We start from the raw sequence: 13,024 nt of genomic DNA, 5'->3' as shown, positions 1-13,024 counted from the left end.
TCAAATACGAATATAGAGATTGAGAGGGACTTAAGCTTAGATCTATAATAACTTCACTGCAGCCACACTGGACTCAGTTACTCTTTTGTTGAATTCATTCTTGAAGAAGGACGAGACAACTCACGAGTCTTTATAACACAGACTTGAAAACCCTAAGGTATTCACAGTTCCACAGCCCTACAGTGGGCTGATCACAACCGTTTCATGCTAATGACTCTCGACATCAATTAAACTCTACGTGAATTAAATAACAGACTTAAACCCTAATTAACTGTTTTATACTAAGGCACCAACAGATAGATAAGGGCTAGTCAGGTGCATGATACTTTTTTCCCTCTTCTATGAAAAAAAGAAGAAAAGAAAAACGGTTGGGTGCATTTGCCTACCCCTACATCAGGGTCGCCACTCAGTAAAACTTGCACCGGAGATGATTTAAGAAATCAGTTTGCAGACACTACGGCCACAGCGATCACACAGGTAAATGGCATGGAAAAGCAGTGCAGGGTTGCTTACATGGCATCACTTCTCCTCCCCAACAATCTTTCCAGTTCCCACACCTGTCCTCAAATTGACAATCCAACGGCAACATAGCATCACACACACAAATCCAAAAAAACACAGCAGAGAGAATCCTAGACAGCCACACCAGTAAATCCCTCAACCCTTTAATTAATATTCACTCCCGCCATCATACTCCTTTTTTTTTCTTTTTTTTCTTCTTTTTTTAGCTATAAGGAGTCAGCCCTAAAATCAGAAGAAAAACACCCTAAAAACAGAAACTTCTTCCTCTTCTTCTTCTTCTTCTTCTTCTTCTTCTTCTTCTTTTTTAGCTCATAATACTAACTTCCGCCCGCCTGCTCCTCCGCCAGCCACTTGAATAGACATGGGTACTAATGGCGGCGGCCGAACAAATGGCGGTGGTGGTGGAGGTGGTGTTGACAAAGGTGTTGATTTTGCTAATTACTTCTGTACTTATGGGTTTCTTTATCACCAGAAAGAGATGCTTTGTGATAGAGTTAGAATGGATGCTTATTACAACTCCATTTTTGAGAACAAAGAACATTTCATTGGAAAGGTATGTGAAATTTTATCAATCTTTACTTGTTTTATTTTTTTTGCTCTTAGTAGGGTTTATGAAGGGTTTTTGCTGAATAGAAGTTCTTGAGTGAATACTCACTAGATCTCTGTTGTATGTGAACTTTTTAAGGTTTTATTGCGTGATTGATTATTAAAGTAGAGTTCTTGGAACTGATTTTGGGTAAATTTTGGGGGGAAAAGACTGTGATGGATGTAGGAACAGGAAGTGGAATCCTTGCGATTTGGTCGGCGCAAGCTGGTGCGAAGAAAGTTTATGCAGTTGAAGCGACTAAAATGTCTGAACATGCTCGTGAACTTGTTAAAGCTAATAATCTTCAAGATGTAGTGGAGGTTATTGAGGGTACTGTTGAAGATATTACTTTACCTGAGAAAGGTTAGTATAAGTAGTACATTGTTGTATCTACAATAAAATTTTTGTTTATGGATGTCTTTTGTTTGTTTGATTGTCTCTATGGTATTGCACACCGGAATAATTGTATGTTAATTTTGTGGACAGTTGATGTTATTATCTCTGAGTGGATGGGATATTTTCTTTTGCGCGAGTCTATGTTCGATTCAGTGATAGTTGCGCGCGACCGCTGGTTGAAGCCGACTGGAATGATGTAAGTAAACATATGCTTCGCTTGGTTTTGGAGAGTAGTTGAATATCTTCTTAAGTGTGTGAGAGCCAAGGGCTCATAGGCCTTGGTCTTTACATCTTTCTTTTCCATATTATTTGTTGGTTATTATGAGAAGAAAACTTAATGCTTGCTAAGGACATATTTTTGGTATGTTCATTTAGAGTCAGTTAATGTAGTTCTTAGTCTGTGTTACTTTGGCTAAAAGATCGAGTTAGCTGTTCTTCCGTTATGTGACGGTCATTATTACATTTGAATAATGTTGCAGTTGAAAATCCTGAACGAATTTTTTAACAATTTAAAATAAATAAATAGAAATAGGTCGATGTCCTGGTACAAATGCAATTCTAAAGGTAGACATCCGGTAGACATCCACTTCCCAATTTGATTTTAACATAACAAGCTATGGATTTGACAGGTACCCAAGCCATGCCCGAATGTGGGTGGCGCCTATCAGATCTGGGTTGGGAGATCAGAAAATGAGCGATTTTGAAGCCTGTATGGGTGATTGGTCCAATTTTCTGAAGGAAACTAAAACATACTATGGTGTTGATATGAGTGTTTTGACAAACTCTTTTGGGGCGGAGCAGAAGAAATACTACTTGCAGGTGAGTGCTGGTACTTGATGTCATTGCTATGCTTGAAACTCCTGAATAGTGCTCAATGAACCATATATTGATTTCACTTCTCGGTTAGATTGACAAGGGACTATTAACTGCTCATCGACGCTTTACTGTTAAGAGAATGGTACTTGCTAGTGTGAACACTGTTTTCTCCTCCATTAACATCCTATAAAATTAATTTGTAGACATCAATATGGAATAACCTTCATCCTCATCAAGTCATTGGAAAACCTTGTATCATCAAAGAGATGGACTGTTTGACGGCAACAGTAAGTGAGATTCGCAGTGTACAAGCAAGCTTTTCGTCGTTGATCACCGAAGACAGGACAAGGCTGTGTGGGTTTGCCGGATGGTTTGATGTTCATTTCCGGGTATGTGTTTGCTCAACATCCATCATGATAATACACTATTTCTACGTTGTGATTTGAAACAGAATGCACGGACTTGAAATTTTCTTTTGCTTTGGTTTCAGGGAAACAAGGAGAATCCAGCTAAAACCAAGGTGGAGTTGACAACTGCTCCTAGCATGGAAAACGGGACGCATTGGGGCCAACAGGTACTGATACCCTATGCTGAAAACTACTTACTCCTTCCAAGATGTTACATTCTTGCTAACTCTGAAATCCTAATTATGGTTATTTCCAGTTTTATGGGAACTGGTTTATCCCTCAGTTTGAATTTTTGTTTCTCTCCGCATGACATATTCTCAGAGATACAGCCTATTGTAATATGGGTACACTAACTGACTGAGTCAAATACTCATTATAGTTCATTCCAATAGTTGTTTTTAGAGTCAGTAGAAAATGTTGATTGTAGAAAAAAAGAAGCGAATGCTTGTTGCAGTTATAACCTCTTTAGATGTGTCTGAGACACTGATATGCTGTTCTCTGCCCGTGATGTGGTGAACTCAATTGAATTTACTTCGCGTTACGTCAGGTTGTATAATCAGGAAATTAGGCAGAATGAGTCACAACTTTGTTTCATTATCCATCAACTGTTGTGTGAACTTATTCAGTTATTCTCAATTTGTGTATTTTTGATTCTGTGCAGGTGTTCCTCCTGCACCCCTCTGTACATGTTAGAGAAGGGGATGAGTTGAATGTCTCTTTCTCAATGGACCGTTCCAAAGAAAACCATCGGTTGATGGAGGTTGAGCTTGGTTGTGAGATGCGAGAGGCATCTGGGAAGCAGCATCCCTCATTTTCTAAAAGATTTTATATAGAATGAGAGCTAAACCTATCAAAACTTACACTAGTTACCTACTTAAAACTTATATAGATGTTCAATCTCAAAACTTACACTACTTTGTGGCATGAAATGGTGACCATCTACCATCTGATTGATGTAACATTTATTAGTATATCAATAGTTACCTAATTAATATAATGTTTAGCTATTAGTTTCAAATTGGTTTAATCTGCTGTTCTTTCTTGACGCATATGAGTTATGTCTGTATCTCGATTCACTTATGCTCGTTAATATTTTATGCATGCATGCTTTATTACTCATTAGGTGCTCCTTTTTCGCAGTTTAGCATGCACATTTGCCTTTATATCTGAAAAACGTGATACCCATATGTCACTACTCGAGTCAGATCTGGGAATGGTTCAAGTACTTTATTGCAGGTCTGGAATTGGTGCTAGAACAGAAGTCGGAGCAAGATTTGGTTTTTCTGACGAAGAATAGATCATAAGAAAATGAGTAGTACAATGTTTATTCCCTACGAAATAGATGCAAGAGTGCCAATAGAGAGAACGAAGCAACAACGAGACACTGTACCCTCGGTCATCTCAACTTCACTCGACTGTGCTAACCAACATTTTGTTTTTCATCATTAAACATTTTGTTTTTCATCATCTCCCCAAATAGCATAAGCTTCTTCACCGTGTATAATTTCATCTCCAATCTCCATGTGCTTCTCAGTCATTCTTAAAGGTACAAATAGTTGAATGAACAGACAAATGATGGATGTGACTATTACATTAAGACCAGCTACAAACACAATTCCTGACAACTGAAGTCCAAGCTGCCGGAATCCGTTTTTGACTTCACCCATTTGGAAACCATAGAAAAGGCCAATGTACTTGGGTTGATCTGGGCCGTAAAATAAACGGTTTAATTTTGGTTCTGCAAATAAACCAGTTAGTATTCCGCCAAGGCTTCCTGCAATAGCATGAGTATGAAAAACTGCCATTGTATCATCAACTTTCTGAAGTAGTTCAGACTTTTTGTGAACAACCATCATAGTGAACCAAGGAATAGATCCTGAGAGGATTCCCATTATTACCGCGGCCCACCCCTGTACAACACCTGGTTTTGTGGAAAATTTCAGCAACTAATTGAAACTGGAATTCAGTTGTTGAGATTTAGGATAAAATTTACCAGCTGCAGGAGTGATGCAAACCAGGCCTGTAATCATTCCTTGTACTGCACCAATAATTGATGGCTTTCCGAAAACTAGGCTGTCGAGCAGGGTCCAGGTGAGCAAGCTAGCAGCAGTGCAGACATGGGTGTTAAGAACCGCGAGTGAAGCATCGATACCTACATTTGCTGGGCCACCGCCGTTAAAACCAGTCCATCCCATCCATAGTAATCCTGCACCAGCTAACATCAGAATGATGTTGTTAGGAGGGAATACCTCTCTATCTTTTGTTAGCCTGGGACCAACCTGCGAAGACCAATTGGCACATATTTTCAACAAAGTATATCTCAACTAGAGCCAAGAAATTTCAACTGCAAAATATCGAAGATGCAGAAGTTTTTGATTACCCAGTAAGCTGCTGTAAAACCTGCAACTCCAGATGACAAATGAATAACATAACCACCGGAGAAATCGATAATTCCTTGTTTATAGAAGAATCCATTGGGTGACCAGATACTAAATGCTACAAACGTATACGAAAAGGTAAGCCAGAGAGGAACAAACATCATCCAAGCATAAAAATCCATTCTCCCAAGTAAAGCTCCAGCGACTAGAATCAGCGTTATAGCTGCAAACACAAACTGAAAAAACACCATTGTCACACTTGGAAAATTCCCAGAATACGCTTGCGCAAGCAAGTACCCTTGGCCTGCAGCAACGTCGATTTTCCCCCAAAATGGAAGTAACTCATCGCCAAATGACATTCGATAACCCCACAACAACCAGCAAGGAAGTACAGCAGCAAACGCATAAAGCGCCATGAAAGCTGAATTAATAGCCCATTTTTTCTTCACCCCAGCTCCGTATAAAAGGATTAGCCCCGGAACACTTTGTAAACCAACAAATGTTGCTGCAGTGAGTTGCCAAGCGTTGTCGCCTTTGTTCAACCAGATAGGATTTGCATCATTGATAGTGTTTGATGGGAAGTCTGTATAGTTTGCCATTGTCTCCTTTTTCTTTCTTGCAAAATTAGAGAGAGTGAGTGAAACAAATTCAGTACAAAGCTGCTTGTCCAGCAGTGAATTTAATGAAATGGTAACAATCAATCGGTCATCACGACTAGTTGTCAACATTGTTTTGCGTTTGTATCTTCATCTTTGGACTCTTCGCTTCAACAATGTTTAACTTTTTGGCGGGTGTTCCAAGTCCCATACGTATTTACAAAAAGGTATCTATTTTAGCTCCTACTTAGCTATCATTAAACGGCTGTTCTAAGGTATCTATGGTGTTTTGTTCTACATGGACACTTCCTCTAGTGCTTAATGGTGTACAAACAAAATGCGACAATTTTATTTATGTTAGAAGTTACGTCATGGCAGATTCTCATACTCCAGGTCAAGGTAGAGCCAAACAAGGGTAGGGCAGCAGCAGCCCCCACTTGGAAACCCGGCATCATAAGGCTATTTTTACACAAATGTTACCGGTTGGCGGCTGCCACTGCTTGGGGTCAATAAATAACGGGCCGTTTCACTTTTTACCGGGCCAATATTAGAGTCAACCAGTTTATGTCCACCAAGGCACCAACTAACTTGTTGTTTTGAGTGAGCGAGTCTTGTCAGGCACTGAGCTACTAAGCATCAAAATGGGGGAAAGTCTTTGTAAAGGCGAAGGCCAAGAGGCATCAGGCACGGAGAGCCAGTGGTATTGGAGGGATGGTAAAGATTTTTTTTCTAGCATAAACCCTAGTTTTGTTTTTTCATACTTGTTTCTCTCTTTAGGGTTTTGGCAATTATTTGCAGAGATATTCGATTATTGAAGCTGGAGTAGAAGCAACAATGGTGGAATCATTTGATATTAATGACAAAGCAAATGATGTTTCTGAACATAATTTTGGCCATAGACCTTAACAAGTATGTATTCATTCCTTTTTGATTCCTCTTGTAATCTGCTTATACATATGTTAACAATGAAATTAGATACTACTAATCGCTGCACGGTGTGTGCCGCGGTCACGTAAGTTTATAATTACTTACTTCTTGCTCTGGAGATATTAACAGGATGAATTTTAGTCACCACAAGAGGGCGTAGCTAATGACAAATTTTCCATTTTATTATCTAGCTAATGATTAATTCTCCATTTTGTTATCTTTCGGAGGTATATTTGTTCTTAATTATGTGCCTGTAATGTTATGTGTAATCACTTCCACATTGTGTTGCCAGTATAACCTATAGTTGCTTATTTGTTGCTTAGGCGACATTAGTTTGCGACTGACTGGAATGAATTGTAGTCACCACAAGCAACGTAGCTAAAGAGAAATTTTCCATTTTGTTATCTTTTGGAAGTATATATGTTCTAAATTACCTGTAATGTTTTGTGTGAGAGTAGGGAAATATTCAGTCTTAACTGTTGCTGTGCTAGACAAATATGAGGCGCTGCTTTCTCCTCCATGTCAACCTTATACACGGCAAGGTCTAGCTTTCGAGTTATGTGTTCTGTTTTTTGGAAGTTTGGAGTTGGAATTTCTTGTGTTTGTTTAATAATTTGTGTTTTTCATAGGTTTGCAGAAGGATTCTGGTGATGCACGCGCATTCTCTTTTCTTAATATTCTTGAACTTATCCCGAAACTGTCAAGCCCTCCACTCATGCTATTCGTGGAGAATGAGGTACACAGTTTTAGTGATCTGGAGATTAATGATTCTTGTCATTATTTTTCACTTCTTGACTCTGACTTAGATGTAGTAAGTTTTTTTGTTGCATATTCTGAATGCATATTTATTGTTTTCCAGACATCTGATACACATAAGCAAATGGTCGAGATGTTGAAGAAGACTTCTTTTACCACACAGGAATTTATTTTGAGTCGATTACAGTTTGGCGTGCCTTATTCTAGACCAAGATACTTTTGCCTGGTAACTTTCTTATCTTTTTTTCTTCGATATTCTTGTATTCTGCATATACTTCTCACTTTCTTCATTCCAGAAGATGAAGTAAGTGCTCTAGAAATATGGCATTAGTAAATTTAGCTTGCTATAAAACCTGCAGCTGGGATGAGTATTCTTCTTCTAGTATGTTAAAGTATTATATGCTGCCTCAGTTTTGGAGCATTCTGATTGGACCAGTCCAGCTATGTCGATATGCTGTAATAGTGATCTGGGGAAGTCCTGAGGACGAATTAGGCTACCTTACAGAAATTTACCCAGGATTGCAAACCTTTATTAGGATAACCCATATGTTATGGCCTGACATTATGGTCCAGGAGCTCATGCCTGTGGAAAGTAAGGAAAAGGGGAAAACAAGAGGCTTTAGTTAGAAGTTTCAGGGATGGGACCTATCCTGAAGAGAACACATCACTAGATAATCCTTGCAAGCTTTTTGTGATTTTAGTGCTTAATTGTTGAGGTGTCCTCACTCTTCAACGGATTTATTGTATTTACAATCTTATGCATTTTCTTCCACACTGCAAATAGAGTGTCTGTATGTGTGTGTGTGTATTCAACAGAAATGATTATAGAGTAAAAATCCTTACTTTGTAGGAATGATTTGGTTATGCAGTACTAATAGATAACATGGCACACAGGGAAATCGTCTCAGTTTATCTATCTAAAATAGATAAAATAGAAAAGAGTCTCAATGGGGATCTTGAAGGGGTGGTTAGCGGGAACGTAACGAGTGGGAATGTAACGAGAATTCCTCGTATTCTTCTTGATGTCCTGCGCAGGATTTCAGGGGCTTAGATATGTAAATCATTGTAATATTGTTTGAGGTGATGCTTGTTTGTTTATAGGTAATCAGACGGTGAAGCACACTTACAGGGAGTGGTTCTTTTTACCTATTATAGGACCTAGTGGATCATTTGCTTACACTTCCTAGTTAATTTCAGTTTTACGAATAAAGAAACAGAGAGACAAACAAGACGAGAGGTAGAGGGCCGATCCCCTTCTCAGGAACAACGTTTTCTCTAGTGATTTCTCTCTGACAAATTGCATGCTGGGTAAAATACTTCTAAGTTTATGTCTACTTGGAGCTTTAAGCTTAACGGATTAGTGCTAGTCCTTACCAGAGTAGGTTAAGGTATAATCATGTATCTAAGCATGTTTTTGGTTAATGCTACATCAAGTCTAGAGTCTAGAGTAACTTAATCAGACCTTGAAGTGGCATACATCACATGTCAAGTATGAGCTGTCCCTCCAACTCTGGCAAGGTTGGAGGACATATATCAACTGTTTTTACTATGTATTTTGTTGGTCGTTTGGTTGTTGAAGATGTTAATTCTAGGGTTAATATTATTTATGTTTAAGTATAAATAATGACATTAAAGAGCTGAATTTCCAACATCCTGCACTTTATCCTTTCAGCTGTTTTTATTTACAGGCGAAAAGAGAACCCTTAAAATTTCTGAAGCCGCACTTCAACAACCAGCTACTGTGGAATCCTAGTCCCTTGTCCGATAACGATGATAACACATGGACGAATGGGGATGATGAATCACATGAAGGATGGGAAAATGGCTTCATTTGTGCAAACCAATCGAGAACTTTCTGGAATTCAATCTTCCTATTAATCGATTGGATTGTGTGGAATCACAGTTGTGCCGGGAATCAAGTGCTTCTGCCAGGGATTGTGAAAGTTTCGTAAGCACGACAGAACAAAATGACCCTGGCAATAATGTTGCAGGACAATATATATAATGTTCCACTGTGCTTGATTGAAAAATTAGGAAGTGCGATGGGTATCCTTTTCAAATTTTACTTACTATCTCTGATATCTCTTTTTTTATTGTATCACCAAGTTTATCCTTAAGTGGCCATTTTAGATATTGTTTATTCTTATTCAAAACGATGTTGTTGTTTCACAAAAAGCTAGGACCGGTATGTTAAGGGCACTGGATCTCTCTTGCAACTATACAAGTAAGATTCTTGTATCTAGTAATTTTCCCCCCTTAAATTTCCATCTTATGGAAAGCAATCTATTTTTGGTACTATATCGAAAGAATGTCCAAAATTTGTTCTTCGCCTTTGTCATGATGCTTTTCAATTGATTAACAGCCAGAGAAGAAGGGTAAACCATCACCCTTGTCCGAGCAGGGGTTGCGATATTTTACACCTAGGGAGGTAAAACCATTCTTACCCATCTTTTCCTCTTATCATTTTCTTTTGACAACCTACTGATCCCTTATGTTAACTATATTTGTATAATATCAGGTTTCTAATCTACATTCTTTCCCAGAAAATTTTCACTTTCCTGAGCACATAAGCCTTAAGCAACGGTATGTTGCATTTGAAGATTTCAGGTCATATTGGGTGATGGAGGATACCTTTCAGGACCCAAACAGATTTCCTTTCTCTTTAAAAAAAAGCAGAACACAAAATATAATCCCTAATCATCTCTTCTTTTCTTGATGGTTGTACCTTTTCCTTCTATTTTCTTTCGCTCTTCTTTATCTCATTGCGTGAATGCTTAATTTCGTTTTTTGCAGGTATGCGTTGTTAGGTAACAGCCTAAGCATAGCAGTTGTCGGTTCATTACTGGGTTATCTTTTCAGTAAGCCATCATGATTGTTATCAGTTGATCTGCTTGTACCAATGAGAAGTTGAAGTTCCTAGAAAGCTTTGAAATGGGAGATTGAAACCCCTGCGATTGTAATATTTTCATAAAATGTTAATTTTTTTCTCTGGATTTTTTTGCTCCGAGATGAAGATGATTTTAGAGTTTTGTTGGAAGACCAATATTTCAGTAAGCTTGGAGGCAAAGCATGGATGTTGGATTGGTTGCAGATGTCGAACTTAAAATCGTGAAATGGGTGCTGGTGTTTTTTTTTTTTTTTAAATACGAAAAGAGAGATTTTATTTGATGAAGTAAACATTACATAGAAACTACATCTGCAGCAATAGCTACATCTAACCCAGAGGGGTTGCTTTCTTCCCAGTCTTCAACTACTGAAATTGATAAAGCATGTTTTGGAAGAGAGTATGCAACATTGTTTGCATCTCTATGCACATGACTACCGTCAAGTACCAAATGATATTGACAAGACTAAATTGATAGAACTAGTAACAGAGAAGGACTCGATGAGCACAACCTCAGTTTAGTTTTTCATTCATGACCAAAACAGATCTCAATACAATTCTCTTAAATACTGAAGGGGAAACCTAATCAAAACCCTACCTAATAAGGAACTAACACGTGTAGTTTGCGTACACGTTGGTTTACAAAGTAAAAACAACAGTAAAGAAACAGTAATAAATTTTAACGACTCACTAATGATTGTCTGATCATTACACTTGCTGTCATGTTAAGGGAAGCTGAAGGGTCATAACAAATACCCTCCTCTTCGGACAATCTTTGCCCTCAAAGATTGAATTTAGGAAAGTGTGCTTCCACGTTTGCCACATCTTCCCAAGTTGCATCAGCTGGAGATGTATGAGACCGTTGAATTAATACCTGAGATACTGCATGACCATGAAGAAAATCTTGTCTAAAAGCCAGAGCTGCAACAGGTTGAAGAATAATTTCACCATCTGAGTCAGTGGGGGTAGGGTGGTTGAAAAAGTTGCAGTAGCTCCAATCTTCTTTTTTAACTGATATACATGGAAGACAGGGTGAATCTTGGAGTTAGCTGGAAGAGATAGTTTATAAGCAACTTCTCCAACCTTCTGAAGTACTTGATAAGGGACAAAATATTTGGCAGAGAGTTTCATGTTGCTTCTGATGGCCATAGAAGATTGTCTATAAGGTTGCAATTTTAGGAATACTTGATCACCTACATAAAATGATCTGTCAGTTCTCAATTTGTCAGCGAAAATATTCATTCTTTCCTGTGACTTGGTGAGAGATTCTTTGAGGATGTCCAGAATAGCATTCCTTTCCTTCAGATATTCTTCAACAACAACAACCGAAGTGGTAACTTCTACAGGGAAAGCCATCTGAGGTGGAACATATCCATATAGTGCAGTAAAGGTAGTCATTTTTCAGGCCAGAGTGGTAGTTTGTACTGTACCACCATTCATCTAGTGAAAGCCACATGCTCCAAAGTTTTGGTTTATGCCCTGTGATACATCTTAAATACCCCTCCAAGCATGCATTTACTCTTTCAGTTTGACCATCAGTCTGTGGATGGTAAGAAGTGCTCATATGAAGTCTTGTAACCAAATATCTGAAGAGCTCCTGCCAGAAGGTTCTTGTGAAAACCTTGTCTCTATCTGAGACAATAGAAGCTGGTAACCCGTGAAGTTTGAATATGTGATGTAAGAATTCTTGAGCCACTGTGATAGCTGTATATGGATGAGTTAAAGCAATGAAATGGGCATACTTAGTAAGTTTGTCAACTACTACTATAATAACATCTTTCTTGTTGGATTTAGGGAGTCCCTCTATAAAATCCATTGAAATTTGTTGCCAAGCTTGACATGGAATTGGTAGAGGTTGAAGTAGACTTGCTGGGTGGACATGTTCTCCCTTATTCCTTTGGCAAGTATGACAATGACTAACAAAGAGTGTAGTGTCCTTTTTTAACCCTTTCCAGTAAAAATATCTCTTGGCTCTTTGATAGCTTCCCTGCACACCTGAGTGACCACCAATTGATCTAGAACGGATAGATTCTAGAAGTTTCTTTCTCAGTGCATTATTCTCTCCAATATATAGTCTGCCATTGTATCTGAGAACACCCTCTGAATAAGAATAGTTAGGGACAACAGTGGAGTGTAGTAAGATTTGAGGAATAATTGTAGTAGCAACTGGATCGTCTTCATAACTTTGAATCACTTCATGTGCCCACATAGGTGTTGACAATGCTAATGCATTGCAGCTAGCTGGCATTCTTGAAAGAGCATCTGCAGCTGTATTCTCTACACCTATTTTGTATTGTATTGTATAATCAAATCCCAGAAGTTTGAATAACCATTTTTGCTGACAGATTGTAGTGAGATTTTGATCTATAAAGTATTTAATGCTCTGTTGATATGTGTTGATGAAAAAATGATGGCCCAATAGGTAGTGTCTCCATTTTGTAATAGCCATAAAAACATCCAAGAGTTCCTTCTCATATGTGAAGAGGCCAAGAGCTTTTGGACCTAGAGGTTTGCTGAAAAATGCTATGGCTCTCCCTTCTTGCATTAGTACTGCTCCAACTCCTGTAGTACCAGCATTAGATTCCACTACAAATGGCTTGGAAAAGTCAGGTAGAGCTAGCACAGGTGTAGAGCACATTACAGTTTTGAGACTGTGAAAAGCCTCCAAAGATGTATCAGACCAATTGAAGGAATTCTTTTTCAGCATGTCAGTTAGTGGCTTGCAGATGGTGCCATAGCCTCTAATGAATTTTCTA

At 38.4% G+C, this 13,024-nt stretch overlaps 2 protein-coding genes and 1 pseudogene across 2 annotated transcripts; 2 read left to right on the top strand and 1 right to left on the bottom strand.

Annotated features, from left to right (window-relative positions):
• Positions 1–705: 705 nt before the first annotated feature.
• Positions 706–3,748, top strand: LOC113355689 (protein arginine N-methyltransferase PRMT10-like). The gene is made up of 7 exons (XM_026598609.1): positions 706–1,075; positions 1,279–1,471; positions 1,595–1,700; positions 2,134–2,323; positions 2,524–2,709; positions 2,811–2,894; positions 3,389–3,748. Exons 1-7 carry the CDS (start codon positions 884–886, stop codon positions 3,563–3,565), a joined length of 1,128 nt encoding a protein of 375 aa, XP_026454394.1. The 5' UTR covers positions 706–883; the 3' UTR covers positions 3,566–3,748.
• A 424-nt stretch (positions 3,749–4,172) lies between these two features.
• Positions 4,173–5,833, bottom strand: LOC113359224 (ammonium transporter 3 member 3-like). Its single transcript, XM_026602893.1, has 3 exons — positions 5,108–5,833; positions 4,721–5,006; positions 4,173–4,648 (listed from the first exon to the last, which is right to left on the bottom strand). Exons 1-3 carry the CDS (start codon positions 5,831–5,833, stop codon positions 4,173–4,175), a joined length of 1,488 nt encoding a protein of 495 aa, XP_026458678.1.
• Positions 5,834–6,022: 189 nt separating this feature from the next.
• On the top strand, positions 6,023–10,458 carry LOC113359223 (annotated as a pseudogene).
• Positions 10,459–13,024: the final 2,566 nt, after the last annotated feature.

The sequence above is a fragment of the Papaver somniferum genome, chromosome 3 (genome assembly GCF_003573695.1).
Source record: "Papaver somniferum cultivar HN1 chromosome 3, ASM357369v1, whole genome shotgun sequence".
NCBI lineage: Eukaryota > Viridiplantae > Streptophyta > Magnoliopsida > Ranunculales > Papaveraceae > Papaver > Papaver somniferum.
Note: the sequence above shows the minus strand (reverse complement) of the source record. Positions and strands in the feature narration are given on the sequence as shown.